The sequence below is a fragment of the Salminus brasiliensis genome, chromosome 2 (assembly GCF_030463535.1).
Source record: "Salminus brasiliensis chromosome 2, fSalBra1.hap2, whole genome shotgun sequence".
NCBI lineage: Eukaryota > Metazoa > Chordata > Actinopteri > Characiformes > Bryconidae > Salminus > Salminus brasiliensis.
The window spans coordinates 57821678-57844885 of NC_132879.1; the positions used below are offsets into that span (position 1 = coordinate 57821678).

Genomic DNA, 23208 nt, shown 5'->3' on the forward strand with positions numbered 1-23208 from the left:
GAGCCTATATTACTCTAAGATATGGAGACAGTTCTACTGTACTCTATAGACTCTATAACCCATTACAGTCTATATACTCTGTATCACTCTATAATACACTCTAAATCTAGTATAGACTCCATACTATACATAATAGACTCCATAGTATACATACTCCATTATAGAGTCTATACACTCTCTATATGTGTTTTACTGTATTTATGGAGTCACTCTATAAATAATATGGAGATCATTCTACTGTACTCTATTATAGACTCTATATACTCCATTATAGAGTCTGTACACTAATGATATGGAGACAGAGGCAACTCTACTGTACTCTATTATGGGGTCTATACACTGTGATATGGAGACAACTCTATGTAGTCTGCTATAGAGTCTATATGCTCTATGATTGAAATCTGCACTACTCTATAATAGAGTCTCTTTCTCTATTAAATGGAGACACTTCAGAAATGGATGTAGGGGCATGGTGATGCAGCGTCTCGTGTGAGATCAACACAGGACTGGTGTGCTATCTATCTGCTGTCTGTGACAGTGAGGAGACCGATAGGCTGCTGCATTTGGGAGCTGGTGCGTATGTTGTGTGCTGAAGGGACGGCAGGCGTCACTAGATCACCAGGCTTCAGCACTGACCAATACAATGCAGCTGAGGCCGGACCCCAGTGACGAACTGCTGCCCCTTCTGCTGAACCCCAGAATCATTCTCCTAATTCTAATCAGGGAATTTCAGCAAATTACAGAATCTCAGCAGGTTTGGTGTGAAACCCTCTGTGAAGAGAAGCTTACAGAGTCAGTGGTGCTGAATGGAGCCCAGATGTCTGGTTCACTACATTTATACTTTTATCATTTATACTGTATTGCTTTTATGTAAACAGCAATGCTTTGAACCCAATAAATGTTTGTATTAAATATGTATGTAAATATTTGTGTGATTGAGACAAACACACACTTCACACAAAAGAGAAATGTAATATATTTATTTGTATGAAATGCTCAAAATATACAGCAGTGTATATATTAATACATATATTTATTATTAAATATTATTTATTAATATTATTATTAATAAATATACACATTTATTATTATTAATAATAATAATAATAATAATAATAATAATAATAATAAAAGACAGAGATAACAGCTCAGGAACGTTTATAGCTATAAGCAGGGACAGTGACCCCATGGCCGTGGTCACAGTCCAGGCTTTTGCAGGGTGCCCTCTTGTGGGACTTGAGAAATATGCAGTGCAAGAGTCAGACATCTGTCAGGAGCCAAAAAGGAAAGAAAAGAAAATGAGAAAAACACTAAAGAGACTGAAGGCTGCTGTAAAACTAGCTACTGTATAAGATTAGATATATAGATTAAAATAATAATTTAAATAATAATAATAATCATAATAATATTTTAAATAATAATATTTTAAATAATAATAATCATAATGAATAATACAGAATAATAATTTAAATAATAATAATTTAAATAATAATAATAATTTAAATAATAATAATAATAATAATAATAATAATGAATAATACACAGGAGAAGGTAGTCTGTTAGACTGCTGGTAGATCAGTGCTTATGGAGACTTATGGCCACATCATCCCATTTCCTTTTGGTCAGTACTGCTTCTGGAACTGGAGCAATCCAGCGCATGTTTTCATCATCGAAGGAGAGGAACTCTGAGCCGTCGTAGCTGTACTCATCAATGCCTCTCACAAACTTCACTGCTCCACTGGAGTCATCGATCTCACAGCCGTGTCTCCACTGAAGAACATGAAGATCTGAAATGAAGTTCATGCCAGAATTCAAAGAAGCCCTGGCCAATCAGCAGAGAGAAATGTCCCATATATAAACCTTTTTTGTGGTGAAATTTATATATATATATATAATTATAGCATTCTGTTATTTACATATGTATTATATGGACAAAAGTATTGGGACACCTGCGCAGTCATTGTTTCTTCTGAAGGGTATTAAAAAAGAGCTGCTCTTGCTTTTGGCTTTTGGCTGTGAGTCACTGGTGGGGAGGGAACTGTGAGGAGAACGTCCAGCTCAGTAGATGTCAGTGGAAGTCTGCTCTCTGGTGTTAGTTATGTGTTCAAGCCACAAGGTGGTGCAACTGGGCAAGACAATACTTCTGAACCCAGTGAAAGAACAGGACTGAGTGTGAAACCAGCAAGGTGGAAGTGAGGAACGTGGTGAAGCTGGACTGTTGAGTCGTGTTTGTGGATTGTGGAGAGGAGAGTATAAAGTGTGTTCAGTCAGACAGGATCTTTCTAAGCCGGGCTATTTTCTGATTATACCGTTTACTGGACACAGCTACTGACAGACGGACCCTACAGTCCTATCAGAGCTCCACAATCCAGTGAGGGCATTTTTATATCTATAAATTCCCATAATATTCACCCACACATCTGCTCCTCTTCACTCTAGTCAGAGAAGTGACCCCATCCAGCTCTGAGAGCTCAGAGTTCAGGGCTGCATGAAGACTAGAGCCATGAACCGTTAACCCTCTTTATTATAAGAGATTCTCCTACAGAAAGATCCTGATTATTAAAAATGTAAAAACAAAGTAATAATAGAAGTATAATAATAATTCTCTATAATTCTAAAGATCCATTTTTGTCTTGTTTACATTTCTCCATAATGTAAATATTTAAAAATGTGTCATACGAGCAATAAGATACAATCAACAGAAATTGTTGATCTTAAATTACTAAATAAAAGAAATCACCTCTTCTGTCATGCTATTTTCAGAGAAACCACACAAAGTTACCATAATTTAACAAATATTTAAAATCAATAACACCAGACAGACCCATTTAACACATGGGTTTAACTTGTTTTATTAAAAAAACACTCTGCTGACACTTGTACCACACTACATGCTGAATACTGCATCATAGCATTGAGGAGAATGGGCTTCTGACCACCAATACTGCACCTCAGTCACCCTGCATGTTTAAGGTGATAGTAACATCAGGCTCCTGCAGATGGCGCTGCACGAGGATGCTAGGACTACAAATCCCTGTGGGATGTGTGACGGGATTCATAGATTCAGAAGAGGTGGTACAGTGCAGCTAAATATACATGAAATCATCACTATCTAAAGGCTAAACACCTCAGCACAGAGCGTATTGCAGCTAACAGAGGCTAAGATCTCACCTGTTAGAGGATAAACAGGTGAGGCCTCTCATACCTGAGTGAATGGTCTTAGGAGGGATTTCCACTGTTTTCAGCCACAGCTGAAATCCAGAAATTCAGTGTGTTGTTACTTTACAACTATGGTGGGCTTTGGTTTATTTCCCACCTGTTTTCAGAGACATGACCAATCAGTGATCTCCCACAGCGCCCCCAACCTGTGTCTCTCTTAAATGCACATTGGGGAATGAGCTTATTTAGCCGTGTATAGAGACACTAAACCGAAATGTGCCACATCAGACATGTCATCATTTTGAGATACCGTCCTCAGTTTGAGATACCAAATCAAATTTATGTGTATAGCTCTTTTTATAACTGGTGTCGTCACAAAGCAGATTTACACAATCAGTAAAAATACAGGAAATCAACAACATGAAAACCTAAGACCCCCAGTGGCAAGGAAAACACCGCGGTATATGGATGATTTTTAAATACCGCGGTATACAGTATTACCGCTATCCTGCCCAACCCTAATCTAGCCTGTAGGATACTGAGTGTAGCTTCGACTACTTAGCCTTTAGCTCTAGCCCTGCATCCCAGGCTTTTGATTTGTAGGTTAGGCTTGATTTGATGAACCTGGCTGTTTGAGAACCAGACTTGTGTGTGCCATATGTTTGTTAGCCTACAGATTGTTAGCCAAATTCACTCTGAATAATAAACGTACTAAAAGGCCTCTTGGAATGATGCCATAGGAGCTACCTATTTTCCTCTAGTTTATGATCAGCGTAGGGAGGAGGGGCAACTCTATGCAACTCAGACAATACAGAAATACAAAATACAGAAATCAAAAATACTGCCTCACTTAAAACACTCATCTGCTGCCGTTTCTCGAATCCTGGGTTACTGTGAAATGTGGGTCGTAGCAGACATTTACTACAGCTGGGTTTCAGAAAGCTGGAGAAGTAAGATGTAATCAAGCCGTGTCTAATTCCTTCTGTAAACCCAGTAGGTCCTCTCTCTCTAAAAAAGAAAAAAGAGGGTTATTATAAATGTAGTACAAGTTAGGCAGTAACTGAAGTCTCCTTCCCTCCTGTCTGCTTCCATCTACCCCTACTACTGTGGCTCACATCCGTGACAATCAGAATATATATATATAATGTAAAAGAAAGTTGCAGGGACATCTCAAACTCACCGACTTTATCTGTAGGTTGTGAAGGTGTCCCATTAATGTCTGCTGTCTCAACATTGTTGTCCTGGTCTGAAAAAAACAAACAGCCAAAACACTGTAACTTTAAGTTTGATTGGAAAAGGAAATATGAGGCTCATAGTTTCAACACATTAGAGGAAGTTCGTTCCACCAAAAAAAGCCCCCAAAATAATGATAATAATAATAATAATAATAATTATTATTATTATTATTATTATTATTATTTATTATACGAATCATGTCTGTCATTCATTTGGTCCAATAGTTTTTTTTTTATAATATTGTTTTTTTAATAAAACAAAGATTTTGTAGAATTTATTGTATTTGTGTGTACCATTTATTTTACCAGTTTTTAGCAATTTTACCAAACATTATTTATGAACATTACAATAATGATATGTATTTATTTTATACACATACTCTATTAATATAAATATTGTTTAAGCCAAGTTCTGAAAGGTAAGGAAAAACCCATGTGAAATGAAAATGGTTACAGATACCAAACATAACGGGTCCAACAGGTTTCCCCTATAAGCAACATCCTGAGAGTAAAACTGGATCACCATCAGCCGAACCGTTTCCATTTCACATGAGCAGCATCTAGAACATCCTGTAGTATCTATCATTCTGCAGCGGACGGTTCTTTAATCTATTCAATATGCTAATGTGTTTTAAGATTTTAAGGCTTTAAAAAAATAACTCACTGACTGCTCACTGGGAAAACACTGACCTATACATACACCTGCCCCCTTTTCCACAGTGAATATCACTGGGGGTCTAGGACCCTTATGGACATCACCCTCACCTGTATGCTAGCTGGGAATGCTAATGCTTATGTTTGCCTGCTTCCATCTACCCCTACTACTTTGGCTCACATCCATGACAATCAGAATATAATGGATGAACTGTTACATCCCTGAGAATCGCTGCACTGGTTACAGTCTCATATCATGTGTAATCAATAGTGTTTGTCAGTTGAAGCTCAATATGTGACATTTTCTAGTCGGTGCTTTGTTTTTGTTTGATCTTTGTTCTTGAAGAAGAAAGCTGCAGTATCACAAACTCACCAGATGTATCTGTAGGTCGTAAAGGTGTCCCGTTATTGTCTGCTGTCTCATCACCATTGTCCTGGTCTGAAAACAAACAAACAAACAAACAGCCAAAACATTGTAACTTTACTGGAAGTTTGACTGGAAGAGGAAATACGAGGCTCATAGTTTCAACACATCAGCCGTGCCACTGGCTCCAACACAAGCCTGAAGCATGATGGAGCCACCTTGTGCTTAACAGTTGGAGAGGTGTTCTTTTCATGAAACTCTGGATTCTCTTTTATACTTTTCTAATCACTCTTTAGTTTCCACTGCAGGGCCGAACAGTCTCAGACAGACTTCTTTAAGTGTTTAAGTGGATCCAACATTATGTGGCACTATGAAATGGCCTGGTTTGAGTCGAGTGTGAGTTATGCATGCAGATTACTACTACAGAGTTAACATGCTAACAGTCGAAAAACAGCATCTGTGAGCTAGCTAGCTAGTGCTACATTAGCCTGGAATTTGTAGTGCAAGACTAAAGATTGAAACTGTTGCATAATTATTTACATTTATGGCGTTTAGCAGAGCGACTTACAGACGTGCTTTACTGTTTAGTGAAGAAGAACCTCAGCTAGTTTATATATACTGAAATTCAAAGATCCTCTAATCTTAGACTCTACTAAACACAAGTCAGTATAGAGACCATAATACTCTTCTCTTCCCCTGAGTACTCTCAGAAGAGGAGGGTCTTCAGTCTGGGTTTGAGGACAGCGAGTGTTGGACTCTGCTGTTCGGACACCCAGGGGAAGTTCGTTCTACCACTTCAGTGCAGGACAGTAAAAAGTCTGGACGCTCGTCTTCCGTGGATCTTAAAGGATGGCGGGTCGAGCCGAGCCGTACTTGAAGCTGGAAGGGCTCTTGGTGCAGATCAGGCTTTTGACCATCGCCATCAAATACGGAGTGGCTGGCTGGTCCAGTCTTGGCTTTGTAGGCCAGAGTCAGGGGTTGAATCTGATGACCTGGGCAGCAGCTACAGGAAGCTACAGTGAAGAGAGAACACAGCAGCAGAGGAGGAGGAGCTGAACATTATGGCTGAAGTTAGAAACGTTGAAGACGACCCGTGGCACTGTGTTTTGGATTAACTGCAGGGGTCTGATGGTGCGCAAAGGAAGACCAGCCAGACAGAAGCTGCAGTGGTAAAGTCTTGAAGTGACGCTGTGTGTGCACGTCCTGGTCCTGATTTCCTTCCTGTGCCTCCTTTGTAGCCCTGCCCTCTTGTTAGTCTCAGGCGCTCCTTGTTGGTCTGTTTAGGGGTCCCTTTGATTCAGTGGTCCCTGTCTGGTCTTGTGCATGTGTGTGTTATAGGACAGGTCACTGTGTGTTGCTTGGTTTGTTAGGATCTGGTGTGTTTGTTTCTTATGTTAGTTTGTGTTTGACTCACATCTGTGACAGTCTCAATATAATATGATGGAGTTCACTGTAACTCAATACACTGAATTGTTCCCTCTCTGAGAATCTCTGTACTGTTTACAGTTTTATAACGTGTTATCAATGATGTTATTGTGTTATAAATGGTTGTGTAATCAATAGCGTTTGTTAGTTGAAGCTCAGTATATGTGACATCTCTGTCGAAATGCTTTGTTTTTGTTTGATTTCTTGAAGAAGAAATCAAACAAAGAAATCAAAGCCCCCCAAAATAATAATAATAATAATAAGTATTATTATTAAGTATATTAATCAGGGCTGCCATTCATTTAGTCCAATAGTTTTTTTTTATTTTAAGTACACTATTTTTTAATAAAACAAAGAGTTTGTATTAGTGTTTACCAATTGTTACCAGTTTTTATCAATTTTACCAAACATTATTAATGAATATTTAAATAATTATATGTATTTCTTTTACACTATAAATCTAAATATTGCTTAAGCCAAGTTCTGAAAAGTGGTTGGACAGATACCAAACATAACAGGCCCAACAGGTTTCCCCTATAGCAACATATTGTGTGTAAAACTGGATCACCATGTTCATTACGTTTCCATTTCACATGAGTAGCATCTAGAACATCCTGTAGTATCTATCATTCTGCAGCGGACTGTTCTTCAACCTATTCAATAATGCTAATGTGTTTTAAGATTTTAAGAAAATAACCCACTGACTGCTCACTGGGAAAACACTGACCTATACATACACCTGCCCCCCTTTCCACAGTGAATATCACTGGGGGTCTAGGACCCTTAAGGACATTACTGTCACCTGTACGCCAGCTGGGAATGCTCTGTATAGACTGGGTTAAGAGAGTTTGCTATCATAGCCATATTTTGCTATTTCTATCTCTCTGGGTTTGACCCTTCCTCTCAGTGTTTTATACTTTTTTACTTTTCATTTTTTTTTAGTCTTCTAATGTCTGCCTACATCATTTCATGAATCAAACACAGACAAAGACGTAGTGCAACTCACAAAAACAGAGCAGGATGATCACCAAAAGGATTATCATTGATGCTAAAGCCAAAGGGAGCCACAAATGCCTTGAATGTCCTTCACAGCCACGACAGTTTCCATCTGCAGAGAAAACAGACTGCTGACAGCTTCATCAGGAAATAAAGATCTTCTTCTAGTGTGAATTGAAGCTATGAATCAGTGTCCTACATCCATGGACAATTGTTTACATTACCCTTTCACAAGCGTTTTAGGGATTATGCTTATAATAATATTTACTTTAGAAATATTACTAAAAACTCTTCATGTTACCCCAGTTAACAGTGATTGGTTTATCCAGGCTGCTGTGCTCTATTCTACAGCTGTACTTTTTTTCACCCTCATGGATCTCCACACTCTTCCTCAGCTGGTAGGTTCCATCACCATTAGGTCTCACTCCAGATGATGTCAGTAGATTTTCAGGCAGTGAAGTGCTAACTTTCCTCAGACTCATCACCACGTCTTTGGTGTTCACTCCCGTCACCAGGCAGGTCAGGGTGATGGTTTTGATGGATTTTATTGCAAACACTGTAGTCTTGGAATCAGGTGAAACTGTAGATAAATCAATTACAATAACGGCATTATTACATTAATGATAATATCCAGAGTGAAGCTCTAATAACATCAATATCCAGAAGGAAGTTCTAATAACATTAATATCCAGTATGAAGCTCTAATAACATTAATATCCAGTATGAAGTTCTAATAACATTAATATCCAGAGTGAAGCTCTAATATCAGTAATATCCAGTAGGAAGCTCTAATAACATTAATATAACATATTAAAATATAATAACATTAATATGAAGTTCTAATAACATTAATATCCAGTATGAAGCTCTAATGATATTAATATCCAGTTTGAAGCTTTAATAACATTAATATCCAGTATGAAGCTCTAATAACATTAATATCCAGTATGAAGCTCTAATGATATTAATATCCAGTTTGAAGCTTTAATAACATTAATATCCAGTATGAAGCTCTAATAACATTAATATCCAGTATGAAGCTCTAACAGCATTAATATCCAGAATTAAGTTCTAATAACATTAATATCCAGTATGAAGCTCTAATAGCATTAATATCCAGTATGAAGTTCTAATAACATTAATATCCAGTATGAAGTTCTAATATCATTAATATCCAGAATGAAGCTCTAATAACATTAATATCCAGAATTAAGTTCTAATAACATTAATATCCAGTATGAAGCTCTAACAGCATTAATATCCAGTATGAAGTTCTAATAACATTAATATCCAGTATGAAGTTCTAATATCATTAATATCCAGAATGAAGTTCTAATAACATTAATATCCAGTATGAAATTCTAATAACATTAATATCCAGTATGAAATTCTAATAGCATTAATATCCAGAACGATATTAATAAAAATTGCATTTATATTAATACTACAGTTATTATTATATCACAGTCAGACTGTTCTCAGACAGATGTGATTAAACTAACAGAAACTACAGACATTTGTAACATTTCCAGATGTTTTACACAAATATTCTATTAATAAAATGACAGGAGCAGATCATTAATACTCACAGACTGTTTTTCTTCTGATACTGTTCAGTTGTAGGAAATTGGAAAGGCTTTCCACGCATTCATTGGTAATGTAAAATTTGATGCGCTGCATGCGGGCTTTCTCTTTATCCCAGGCTTTCTGGATTGAATCTGCATTTGGATCTTCAGCCTTCCACTGCATGGCATCAGCGTCAAAGGTTATGAAATCTTTTCCATCATAGCCATACTCTTCAACGGCCTTGAGGAGCTCTACCACTCCATTATGCTCTTGAACCTCACAGCCAACTCTTCTCTGCAGCACATGAAGATCTGAAACATATTGTTTCATAATTCTGATCACATTATTGGGTTTTGGAGAACAGGTATGTCCCATCAGCAGCTTCTCAATGCTCTGTAGAGGTTGTGTCAAATTAAATAAACAGTTCCTATAGTGTGACAATTTGCAACCATGAAGCAACCAGGATCTGACTGCAGGGGTTCAACACGACGGTTTATGACTTTAAAGCCATTGTTACACAGTCATTGGATAATCTAACATAACCAATGTTATGTCAATGACTGTCTGAAGTCTGGAACCTACAGACATCACCAAGTGCTAAGTTTCCTCCCTTGAGATGCTTTACCAGGTCTTTACTGCAGCCGCCTTCAGCTGCTGTTGGTTTGTGGGTCTTTCTGCTCCAGTTTGTCTTCAGGAAAAAGACTCAAAATATGCCGTCAAAGCACCCAAGAGCTTCTTTAGACAAAGAAACTGAATATTCTGACATGGCCTCAACTAGCTGAGCAGCTCTTGGGTGCTTTGACTGCATATTCTGAGTCAATTTCCATCTTTGTTTTTAAATTCACAAAGGCGTCTGTCGATCGTCTCAACAGTGTCATTGTATTGACTAGATTTTGTTGAGGGATTTTCTTCGCAAAGATTTCGGTGATCATCCACTTCCATTTTGGTGTTGCTGATCTTGATTAGGTTGATCAGGTTTCTGGATTATGATAGGTTTGTTTTGATTGATCAGTCTAATAATGAAAAGTCTTCCTTATTTGCATTAGCACAGCATACTAAGCTCTCAAAAAGCTGCCAAATACAAAAGGAACACTTGGAATCAAATACAGAGCTTTAATCTCCTTAATTCGTCATGAAATAATGTCTACCTGTAAAACTGCTTATCTGAGTACACATGATTGCTTTTTTTTTTAATAATGTTTAATTTGTAAATTTCATTTTAAAGTTAAAAATGGTTGTGTACAATGATTTTGGTCATAGGATACATGACAAATTTAGCAAATGGCCCTCATAAAATTATGCAAATACTTAATGAGTGGCTACTAAATTAATGCAAACCAGTCTTCAATTGTATTACATCTAGATTTTGCAATACATGCAAGGCGTATCACAGCTATGAAGACGTATCATCAGAATGTGGTGTCTTGTTCATGCTAAAGGAGGAGGAGCTCACCAGGACAAGGCCATGTGCAGTTCCCCAGAATTTCATTCTGTTTTCTGAACCAGCTCCTCAATCTCTGAAGTTCTTCAGCACTGTGTAACATATAGGCGACATTCTTGTCCTCGTTTATCCAGGTCTCTTGGAGAACAGTAACCTGGTTCTTACTGTCATAGGAGTACAGTGTCTGGTCATCAAGCAGACCCAGCGCAGTGAACTCATGGAAGCCCAGAGAAGTGAGATCCTTAGTGAGTTCAGTGTAGTAGTAGATGAGGGAGTGCTTCACTGGTGTTCTGAGGGCTGATGGGGAGAAAATGTTATTAGTATTTTTACTTTATAAGACTTCGAATACCTGGAATATGCCATAAAACATCAACACACCTGAGCAAAGTCATCATATTCACACACAAAAAACAATCAATAAAAACATTCAAATAGAAGCAGAGTGTCTGAGTTTTTGTGTTTGACCATATTTTGCTCAGGTTGTGTCCTAGATGAACGTTCCTGAACATTTCTGTGGATCTGCATGCTTATACACTTGCTCGCACAATGAGATTTATCTCTTTACATATGAAGGAAGCCATGTTACAGCACCCCTGTACGCAGAGAGGGTTAAGAACCTTGCTCAGGAGCCCAACATTGACAGTGACAATTTTCATGGCCTGTCTGTCCTGCTTGGTGCTGTTCCTAAACCAGGCTTTGGATGTTTTTGATAGTACAGGAGTAGATGCTGATCCTCAGACGCTTGGAGGTCAGTCTGAAGTCCCTGCAGTGTAAGAGACCCAAACGGGCCTTCTTCACCAGAGTGGTGATGTGGCAAGATCACAGCAGATCCTGTGAGATGTGATTTCCAAGGTACTTAAAACTGTCTACTCTTTCTCTCTGTCTATTTGGATGTTTTTAATGAACCGAGTCACTTTTATGTTTGAATGTTAGAGGATGCCTGCAGGGGTGCTGTAACACGGCTTCCTTCATATGCGAGCAAGTGTATAAGATAAGATGAGATAAGATAATCCTTTATTATCCTCCTGTCTCCTGTATAACCATGCAGATCTACAAAAATGTTCAGGAACATCCATCCAGGACGCAACCTGAGCATAATATGGTCAAACATACAGAGACTCAGACACTCTGCTTCTATTTGAATGTTTTAATGAACTGAGTCACTTTTATGTTGTTTTATGTGTGTGAATATGATGACTTTGCTCATCCAGAGGGAAGATCACCCTGTCATTTCTTTTCTTCCACCACAATTCAAAAATCCCTTACAGTTGATTAAGATCATCTCACAAACCTACAAACCCACTACTAGTACTACTACTAGCCTTTGGTAAAATATGCCTTATATAACATCATATAATTTAATAATTTAATATATCACAAACACACAGTCAGTTCTCAATGACTGTGTGCCACATGTTCACAGTTCTTTAGAAAAACAGCAAAATAGTAAGGAGAAAAGGTTAGTGACTGATTTCACACCATCTCTGTTCTTCAGCAGATTTTTAAGACTTTATAACCCACCAGCAGCCTCCTTATTATTATTATTATTATTATTATTATTATCTGTGAATGTTTTACAGTACCCTCACTTCAACGCTGCAGTGATTTCTAGAAATGGAGGAATGGAAAGATCTGGAATTTTAATTGCAATATAATGTTTGGGTTTATTTCCACTACTACTTTTAGGGCGTTTCTGTGATCAAGAGGAGAAGGGAAATGAGAATATCTGCTGAATATCCAGCCCAACCCAACTTCACACTTTCCTTAGCTAACCCTACCCCTACCTCATTACACAGTCTATCAGATGTTCTCAGCCTAAACACACTATCTTCTGTCCTCAGCACCAACACTGCTGCTTTACTCGGGTTAGAACTTCTGTTAGTTAATAGTAAACAGAGTTACTTTCACTTTCAGTTTAGGGTGGAGGCTGACTGCTTACCTCCCTCTTCTCCAACAGCAGCTGTTACAACGATTAAAGCGACTGGCAGTAAGTTGCCCTCCAGCAGCATCGTACAGAAGACTGAAGCAGAGAGTAGGAGCTCATCTCAGTTTCACCAGGAGAGCACAGAGCCTTCTTCTAACATGGCGGTCTGAGGTGGATCTGATGTGGATCTGAGCTAGTTCAGTGTAACAGCGCCCCTCAGTGGATAACGTTGAGATGTTGAGGATGTTGATCTGCAAAATGCACCAATTTCAGTGTCATTTCAACTTTCCAGCAATAAATCTTCTCTCAGCTTCAAAAGTTAGACACACAGACTGTTTGATGTATTTGGTGTAGAGACACAGGACTGTTTGATGTATTTGGTGTAGACACACAGGACTGTTTGATATATTTGGTGCAGACACACAGGACTGTTTGATGTATTTGGTGTAGAGACACAGGACTGTTTGATGTATTTGGTGTAGAGACACACAGACTGTTTGATGTATTTGGTGTAGAGACACAGGACTGTTTGTATTTGGTGTAGACACACAGACTGTTTGATGTATTTGGTGTAGAGACACAGGACTGTTTGTATTTGGTGTAGACACACAGACTGTTTGATGTATTTGGTGTAGACACACAGGACTGTTTGATGTATTTGGTGTAGACGCACAGACTGTTTGATGTATTTGGTGTAGACACACAGGACTGTTTGATGTATTTGGTGTAGACACACAGACTGTTTGATGTATTTGGTGTAGAGACACAGGACTGTTTGATGTATTTGGTGTAGACACACAGACTGTTTGATGTATTTGGTGTAGACACACAGGACTGTTTGATGTATTTGGTGTAGACGCACAGACTGTTTGATGTATTTGGTGTAGACACACAGGACTGTTTGATGTATTTGGTGTAGACACACAGACTGTTTGATGTATTTGGTGTAGAGACACAGGACTGTTTGATGTATTTGGTGTAGAGACACAGGACTGTTTGATGTATTTGGTGTAGAGACACAGGACTGTTTGATGTATTTGGTGTAGAGACACACAGACTGTTTGATGTATTTGGTGTAGACACACAGACTGTGATGTATTTGGTGTAGACACACAGACTGTTTGATGTATTTGGTGTAGACACACAGCACTGTTTGATGTATTTGGTGTAGACACACAGACTGTTTGATGTATTTGGTGTAGACACACAGCACTGTTTGAAGTATTTGGTGTAGAGACACAGACTGTTTGATGTATTTGGTGTAGACACACAGCACTGTTTGAAGTATTTGGTGTAGAGACACAGACTGTTTGATGTATTTGGTGTAGAGACACAGACTGTTTGACGTATTTGGTGTAGACACACAGATTGTTTGATGTATTTGGTGTAGACACACAGACTGTTTGATGTATTTGGTGTAGACGCACAGATTGTTTGATGTATTTGGTGTAGACACACAGACTGTTTGATGTATTTGGTGTAGAGACACAGGACTGTTAGAGATGGAGATGAGCTGGTTTGGTATTTGGTATATACATCAAAATGAAATAGACCCGACAGGCAGCCGATGAGGTTTTTTTTTTATTGTTGTTTTATTAAAATATAAAAATGGTAGAAGGTGAGGAGTGTATGGTTATGGGGGGGCTACAAGCTTTGTGTGTGGGCTAATGCCTAAATAGTAAACAAATGATCAGCTTCCTTAAATATTACAGCTATCTAACCTAAACAATCCTAACAAAAATACATAGACTTAGTCCAGAAACCAGCCTGACCAACACACTGTCCTGCTGTACAGACTCAGCCTGTGTTACTGTGCTGGTTAAACAGTCAGGACTGAAGAGTGACTCATTAAACTGAGCCGTCTGGAAGCGATACAAGAGACCTTGACTGTTGCTCAGAATGAAACTGTTGGCAAACAGCAGAAAACCACAGGATCACGTGATGGGGCGAAGGCTACAGTATGAATCTCTTCAGTGAGCCAATTCTGTTTGCTCACCCGTATGAATCGACTCTTTCAGCTCGACTCGCTCAGCACCTTCTCCAGTTGTTTTAAAATCATCTAAAGTAATGAAGCTTGCCCTGTAATCGATCTCTGTACATCTGTTTGTTAAACATTACGTAAATAAACACCAGACAGCCCCTACCATAAGAATCAGTAATGAACCTTTTATTTACCAGAAGAACCGGAAACAGGAATCGACTCTCAGCGCTCACCTAAAAGAGCTAGATCGAAGAGTCGACTCATTCAGCTTGTTTTCCACATTCCAGGAAGCTTTAACCCACCCCCGCAGTTTTTCTTCTCGGAAAAAAGATGACATCATCTGCAGCTCTTCTGCTCTTCAGCTTTCTCCAAAATGTGTTTGGAGGTAAGTGATATTTGTAAGAGGTGGTTTGAGACCTTTCTCTTCAGCGAGCTGAACAGTAACACACAGACTGTAGAGGTGGAGATGATGGAGTTTAACAGTGTTACAGCTCTCAGGAATGACCCTGCTACAGTATTCAGCTTTACAGGGTCACTTTATTAATACAGTCTGATCAATAAAGCTTAAATAAGGTCAGATTGAGTCTGAGAAGGAGATACTGCTACAGTATTCAGCTTTACAGGGTCACTTTATTAATACAGTCTGATCAATAAAGCTTAAATAAGGTCAGATTGAGTCTGAGAAGGAGATACTGCTACAGTATTCAGCTTTACAGGGTCACTTTATTAATACAGTCTGATCAATAAAGCTTAAATAAGGTCAGATTGAGTCTGAGAAGGAGATACTGCTACAGTATTCAGCTTTACAGGGTTACTTTATTAATACAGTCTGATCAATAAAGCTTAAATAAGGTCAGATTGAGTCTGAGAAGGAGATACTGCTACAGTATTCAGCTTTACAGGGTCACTTTATTAATACAGTCTGATCAATAAAGCTTAAATAAGGTCAGATTGAGTCTGAGAAGGAGATACTGCTACAGTATTCAGCTTTACAGGGTCACTTTATTAATACAGTCTGATCAATAAAGCTTAAATAAGGTCAGATTGAGTCTGAGAAGGAGATACTGCTACAGTATTCAGCTTTACAGGGTTACTTTATTAATACAGTCTGATCAATAAAGCTTAAATAAGGTCAGATTGAGTCTGAGAAGGAGATACTGCTACAGTATTCAGCTTTACAGGGTTACTTTATTAATACAGTCTGATCAATAAAGCTTAAATAAGGCCAGATTGAGTCTGAGAAGGAGATACTGCTACAGTATTCAGCTTTACAGGGTCACTTTATTAATACAGTCTGATCAATAAAGCTTAAATAAGGTCAGATTGAGTCTGAGAAGGAGATACTGCTACAGTATTCAGCTTTACAGGGTTCACTTTATTAATACAGTCTGATCAATAAAGCTTAAATAAGGTCAGATTGAGTCTGAGAAGGAGATACTGCTACAGTATTCAGCTTTACAGGGTCACTTTATTAATACAGTCTGATCAATAAAGCTTAAATAAGGTCAGATTGAGTCTGAGAAGGAGATACTGCTACAGTATTCAGCTTTACAGGGTCACTTTATTAATACAGTCTGATCAATAAAGCTTAAATAAGGTCAGATTGAGTCTGAGAAGGAGACACTGCTACAGTATTCAGCTTTACAGGGTTCACTTTATTAATACAGTCTGATCAATAAAGCTTAAATAAGGTCAGATTGAGTCTGAGAAGGAGATACTGCTACAGTATTCAGCTTTACAGGGGTTACTTTATTAATACAGTCTGATCAATAAAGCTTAAATAAGGTCAGATTGAGTCTGAGAAGGAGATACTGCTACAGTATTTAGCTTTACAGGGTCACTTTATTAATACAGTCTGATCAATAAAGCTTAAATAAGGTCAGATTGAGTCTGAGAAGGAGATACTGCTACAGTATTCAGCCTTACAGGGTTACTTTATTAATACAGTCTGATCAATAAAGCTTAAATAAGGTCAGATTGAGTCTGAGAAGGAGATACAGCTACAGTATTCAGCTTTACAGGGTTACTTTATTAATACAGTCTGATCAATAAAGCTTAAATAAGGTCAGATTGAGTCTGAGAAGGAGATACTGCTACAGTATTCAGCTTTACAGGGTTACTTTATTAATACAGTCTGATCAATAAAGCTTAAATAAGGTCAGATTGAGTCTGAGAAGGAGATACAGCTACAGTATTCAGCTTTACAGGGTCACTTTATTAATACAGTCTGATCAATAAAGCTTAAATAAGGTCAGATTGAGTCTGAGAAGGAGATACTGCTACAGTATTCAGCCTTACAGGGTTACTTTATTAATACAGTCTGATCAATAAAGCTTAAATAAGGTCAGATTGAGTCTGAGAAGGAGATACAGCTACAGTGTTCAGCTTTACAGGGTCTCTTTATTAATACAGTCTGATCAATAAAGCTTAAATAAGGTCAGTCTGATACGGAAGTTGGAGAAATTGAGTCAGTCAGTGTAAAATATTTAAAAAGTCATTTTGGAGCCTGACAAAACCAGCAACCATGTTTCTCACTCACTGCCCCCTGTACAGTCCTACATTTACTTTCAATTTATTCAATTTGTCATTTTACAATACTACCCAAAAACCACCAGGGGCCCAAGAGCACCAAGATATTAGGATTTACATTTACATTTACATTTACCTTTACTGCATTTAGCTGAGGCTCTTATTCAGAGTGACTTACAAGGTTACTCGTATTACAGAGTCTGGCCAGTGTAGTGTTAGGAGTCTGGCCCAAGGACTCTTATTAGTGTAGCACAGCTCCCACAGTCACCCAGACCAGGAATCGATATGTATATATATATTTAACATTCAATAATAAAACGATGATATTACACAGGTAAAAGTGATGTTTTGTTCTTTGAGTGAAAAACGTCTATGTTGACTCCTCCCACAAAAAATGTATTATGCAAATGACCCTGGAGTGCACGCACAGAGCAGTGTATGATTTGTGATCTGCGTTTGCATGATTAATGCATTCAGAATGTTTAGTAAATAAGTCATGATCGATTGTTATGATTTGTACTTCACCATTAGGTGTTGAATATCTTTGCTCTGCTTACACTCGCTTTTACTGCTGTTTTTACTGAAATGTCCATGAAAGTAACCAACACATTATTTACTACCGTCCCTCTAACGGCTCAGACATTCATTAACACCCTGTTTTACTCCTCTGATTCTCCACAGAGAAACACTCTCTGAACTACCTCTACACTATTCAGTCCAGTCACACTGACAACATCTACAGCTCCACTGCTGTGACGCTGCTGAACCACAAACAGATTGACTTCTACAACAGTTCAGATGAGAGCAGGAGTCGTAAACAGGGCTGGATGCAGAGGATTTCAGAGTCGGACTGGAATTCAGGCACTGAGAAGCTGGATTATGACAGACAATGGATAAATAAGCTCATCAACAGACTGATGAAGGAGTTCAGACACAATAAGTCAGGTGAGAAACACTGAACCATTGAACCATTGATTGTTAAAATGAAAGATCTTGAATCCAGAATCTCTGGATCTTGGGTTTATTTACTGTCAGACTAAAGACTAATCAAGAAGCACTGGTGTAAATCACATAAATAGGACAATTTTAAGGCCAGTTAAACAGCCAGTCAGCAGTCTAGATTCTGTAGAGAGTTTGGTTATTTGCTTAAAACACTGATTGCTTATATACTGGAATTTGGTATGAAAGAACATAGAATTGTTTGATATTGAATAGAACTAAAGTTGTCAGTATAATAAATGTATTGGGTTCTGATTTGGCCAAACAGTAACATCAGAAGTTCAGGTAACTACCTGTAATGACAAATTCCAGAACTAGAATCTGAATTTAAGCTCCACAATTGAAAACCTCTAACTAAACTGCTGGTTGTAGTGTAACATGTATTTTGATTGATGATTTCAATAGAAACACAATAAAAATATAATAACAGCATCTGTTTGGTGTGAGGGGGACGTCTTGACAAATGTCTGTATATGACTCCGACTTCAGCTGAGGTGTTTGAAGATGTGTCTGAAGATCTGTGTTGAACTGAATCTGTTCCTCATTTCAGATGGTCATGTTCTTCAGTGGAGGCACGGCTGTGAGGGTGGAGGACATCCTGACGGCTCTGTGACTCTTTTAAACAGTATTAATGATTACGCCTACGATGGAGAAGATCTGATTAGTTTTAACTGCAGCTCTCAGACATGGTGGACCTCAGAGGAGCAGAAGAACAGAAAGAGGGAGGAGAAGTGGAATTCTGACCATCATGTGATTGCTGTTAGGAAATGTGAGCAGTGTGAGGAGATGCTGAAGATGTATTTACAGTACAATACTACTGACAGCAAACCAAGACAGAGTGAGTATCTGAATACTTACCACAGTTATCCTTTCATCATCATCATCATCATCATCATCGTTCTTTATAGTAGTAATACAGGTATTGGCAGTCATTGGTGCCGTTAAATGTGTGTACCAAGTCCCAAAAGTGTGAACTCACTGTGCAGAAACTAACTGTGTATTGTGGAGAACAGACATATTGTTTATTTAATTTAGTTGCATAATTTAAAAAGTTTACAACAACCTGCATCCACCGACCCCTGATCTGGTGCAATCACGCCATGCTCCGCCCCCAGCTCTAGTCTCATTAGCAGATTATACAATAACATGGATAGAGAAAAAATATACTATATATTTCAATTGTGTCCAAAATACTGTTATAATTTTGAATAATTAGACCAGAACTGTAAATTGAATAATGGTACTTAGTGTATCAATACAACCCTACATTTGAGCTGGGAAAAGGTGGATCTAACAAAAGTCTAACCAAAACAAAACTTAATAAAAGTCAAAGCTTTTGTTCTAGACACATTATCAAAAGAATGTGTTATTATTATTACATATGTTATTCTTCTTCTGCTTCTTCAAATATTATTATTATTGTTGTTGTTGTTGTATTTCATAGCACCATAATATAAAATACGAATAATATCTGTTTACTGTACATTTCTTTAATTTAAATCCTTTACACATAAATGGAATGTAGTCTAAAGTAAGTTTAAGTAAGTATTGAGTATTAATTTTAATACATTTTATTTACAATACATAAAACTTTTATGTGGCACAGATTAATGCTTTTTTAATCACTGAGTGATAAAATAAAAATTGAAATAACAATTATGATGCAGAGGTTCAAAAAGCACTACTGGAATTTACTGCTAAAACTGTATAAACATCACTGTGTCAGAACAGCTCAGTTCATAAACTAGTCATGAAAGTCACATTATTAGATCTGTGTTCTGATTAAAGGCTAAATTGAATGAAACATATTTACACTTATTGTCTTTTTCTCTTCAGCGCCACCTGCTGTTCATATGTTTGCAAAAACATCTGTAAGACACTGGAGTAAGCTGAACCTGACCTGCATGGCCACAGGCTTCTACCCCAAAGACCTGGTGATGAGTGTGAGGAAGTACAGCACTTCACTGCCTGAACATCTGCTGACATCCTCTGGAGTCAGACCCAATGATGATGGAACCTACCAGCTGAGGAAGAGTGTGGAGATCCCGGAGGATGATTATACAGCAGCTTACAACTGTTATGTGTCTCACATCTCCCTCAATGTGGCAGTAATTAAGAACTGGGGTAATTATAACCATGTCATTTATTTCTGTGGACACTGTTTGACAGACACTGTTATTTTTACTCTTCAGAACAGCTAACGCTCCAACCCTGAGCTCTCCAGCACAGCAGTGTTAGTTAGCTTTGTCTGTTCAGTCTAAATACGGGGAAAATCTGATTTCAGAGGACATTTGGTCTGAGAACAGAGATTCTGATGTAGAGAAGCCAAGAAGTTTTCAGAACTACTGTTCGGGGCTTTCAGTGTGAAGATGGCCTGCACACTAGCCAGAAGCTAGCATATCAGTCACAATATAATATAATACAGTTTATTATAATATGATACACTGAATCAGAATCACTGTACTGTTTATTACATTATAATTAAATGTGTTTAATATACTGTATTATATTTTCAGTCAGTTTTACTGAAGCTTCTTGTTTGTTTGTGTTTTTAAGATGGAAACTGCAATAACTGCTCAAACAAGAAAGCTTTAATTATTGGAGGTGCACTAGGGGGCGTGGTGATCCTGCTGTGTGTGCTGGGACTGATCCTCTGGGTTCTGAAAAAGAATAAGAAAAAAAAAAGGAATAATCTGTAAGTAGAGCTGCTTTATTACTGATCCTCCATCTATTCTTCAGTAGTTCTGTTCTGAAGGATCATAATCTGCTGTGTCTTTGAAGAAGAAAGGGTTCATTTCTAATGAATGTTTGTGTAATTATTAAAAGATTAAGGGAAAAGCTGGTGAGAATACTGTACTCAGTCCATACAACTAATACACCTAAACACATAAAATAATCATAAGTCTGATAAACATTAATCTCACTGTAAGATTGCTTTAAGAATATTGAGTGTTTAACTTTTGTATTTCTATACTTGTTTTAGTAAAAGTCATTTTCCATTTTCAGATCATTTAACTTGTTCTAAGCATTCTATCTTGAAAAAGGCAAAATTACCTGCCTGTGGAAACAGTGTGTAAGACAGTGTGTTGTTGCAGGAATGTAAGATAAGTAAAATAATGCAGTAGACAGAGCTTCCCAGTTTACAGTGCCCCACATAACTAGGAACATTCGAATCACCCCATTGGCTGTAGCTAATATCGGAGACCCCTAATATCGGTAATATATAAGTTTCTACAGGTAGGTGAGAGTGTATTTGGATTGTAATTGGACACTAATTATGAATTTTAGAAAAGTGCTGTGGTTTCACACACACCTGGAAGTGTTTGGTGATTTATATTAATCTATCATAAATATAAAATCACATTTGAAAATCACATCTGCTGTTTTGTAGAGGCTGAATGTGGTGACTATGGTATCACTGCAGCGTCTGTGATGTACAGTTTAAGCCAGTTACTACACTGTTATAGGAGAAATGACAAGCTACAGTAAATAATTAATACTTGAAATATGATTTGTCTGTTAATTAAATCCACATGACACACAGTGGCTGTGTCTGTTTCTGTTCACTGCAGCTCTGCATTGAGATGTAGGGAATTATTACTGTAAAAGGTTATATAGTATAACTGTAATCTACACTATTATGATTAAACTTTGGCAGTTAATCTGTTCACATGCATGCAGCAGTGTGGGAGAGATCTGTACAGATCACGGATCAACTACGATCTGTTACACCACTAATAAAGATATGTACATGCAATCTTTTTTTTCTTCCTCAGCAAGAAGGATAAAAAAGTTTCCTCTTCACAATAGAAATCATAAATCAGCATTTATGATGAGAATCTAATAATGTAGGGCAGGATGATAGAGGTCCTTTTGCCTCATGTCTTTTTATCCAGGCAGTGCGCTGCACCACAGTTCTGCTCTAATCACATGTTAATCAGTGTTTCATTTAATATCACACTTTAGATTAACTGACCACAGACTGTTTCAGATCAGATTTCTGATTGAACTAAACCACAGTCATTCAGTTCATGTGCTAAATTCAGAGCTGATCATCATTTCATCAGGAGAAAAAAGGGAAGGGAATGGGTTTATCCTAAAGAGCTTCCTGCCTTGATTTGTCCAGAAATCCAAACACAGTGTAGGAGTTAATGGTCTGTTTTGTTCGTCTTCTTCGTAGAGGAAGAGATTTTTTAGAGACGGAGGATCCTTCAGAGCCAGAGGACAATTCTACTGATGACCCAGATTGTCAATTTTCCCACAATGAGGAGGATTACGAGGACGAGTCTGCCGGTGTCCCTTCATCAGATGAAAAACAAGAAACGCAACAATCATCATCCACAGAGAGGACATGGACATCTAAAGATGGTCAAATAATAATAAAATAAATTATTTTAACATTAAAAACATTGATTTTATTGTGTTTAAGTGCAGTAAAATGAGAGAAAAATATGTATAAAATAACTACTGTATGTTATATTATTGTTATAGTATTGTATTGTTAGTCTATGTCTCTCACCCACGCTCTCTCAGTTTGTCTACGCGTGGGCGTGTCCATGACGTCACAATCGGACGAACTAACATAAATAGGGCCCCACGGACCAAGGACCCTCACTCTGAGGCCACGCGCCACAGGAGAAGGTAGTCTGCTGGACTGCTGGTAGACCAGCGCTTATGGAGACCCAGGCTGCTGAGGGGGCGTGAGACCCTTCAGCCGCCGACGCCGAGGCCGGCCCCCACTGAGGGGCCACTCGGCTTGGTGAACAAAGATAGATGAGTTTTCCCCCAGGGGCCAGCTGACCACAGGCTACTGCAGCGATGTGGTCGCCGGCCTCCTCCCCTGCCTGTACCCACTTTCTTTCCCACCCCTTTTCGATCCCTCTACGTCTCGCGACGCGGGTTCGAGAACAGGTGCTGTGCTTCTCTTGCTCTGGA

General features: G+C 38.1%; 2 protein-coding genes across 2 annotated transcripts; one reads left to right on the forward strand and one right to left on the reverse strand.

The window, feature by feature from the left end:
• Positions 1 to 2842: 2842 nt before the first annotated feature.
• On the reverse strand, positions 2843 to 12930 carry LOC140549545 (zinc-alpha-2-glycoprotein-like). The gene is made up of 8 exons (XM_072673276.1): positions 12780 to 12930; positions 10853 to 11137; positions 9423 to 9710; positions 8135 to 8413; positions 7844 to 7945; positions 5422 to 5487; positions 4340 to 4405; positions 2843 to 4167 (listed from the first exon to the last, which is right to left on the reverse strand). Exons 1-8 carry the CDS (start codon positions 12847 to 12849, stop codon positions 4121 to 4123), a joined length of 1203 nt encoding a protein of 400 aa, XP_072529377.1. The 5' UTR covers positions 12850 to 12930; the 3' UTR covers positions 2843 to 4120.
• A 2107-nt stretch (positions 12931 to 15037) lies between these two features.
• LOC140549544 (zinc-alpha-2-glycoprotein-like) lies at positions 15038 to 22680 on the forward strand. Its single transcript, XM_072673275.1, has 6 exons — positions 15038 to 15130; positions 17956 to 18219; positions 18824 to 19111; positions 20110 to 20397; positions 20830 to 20968; positions 22454 to 22680. The coding sequence occupies exons 1-6, from the start codon at positions 15076 to 15078 to the stop codon at positions 22659 to 22661; spliced, it is 1242 nt and encodes a 413-aa protein (XP_072529376.1). The 5' UTR covers positions 15038 to 15075; the 3' UTR covers positions 22662 to 22680.
• Positions 22681 to 23208: the final 528 nt, after the last annotated feature.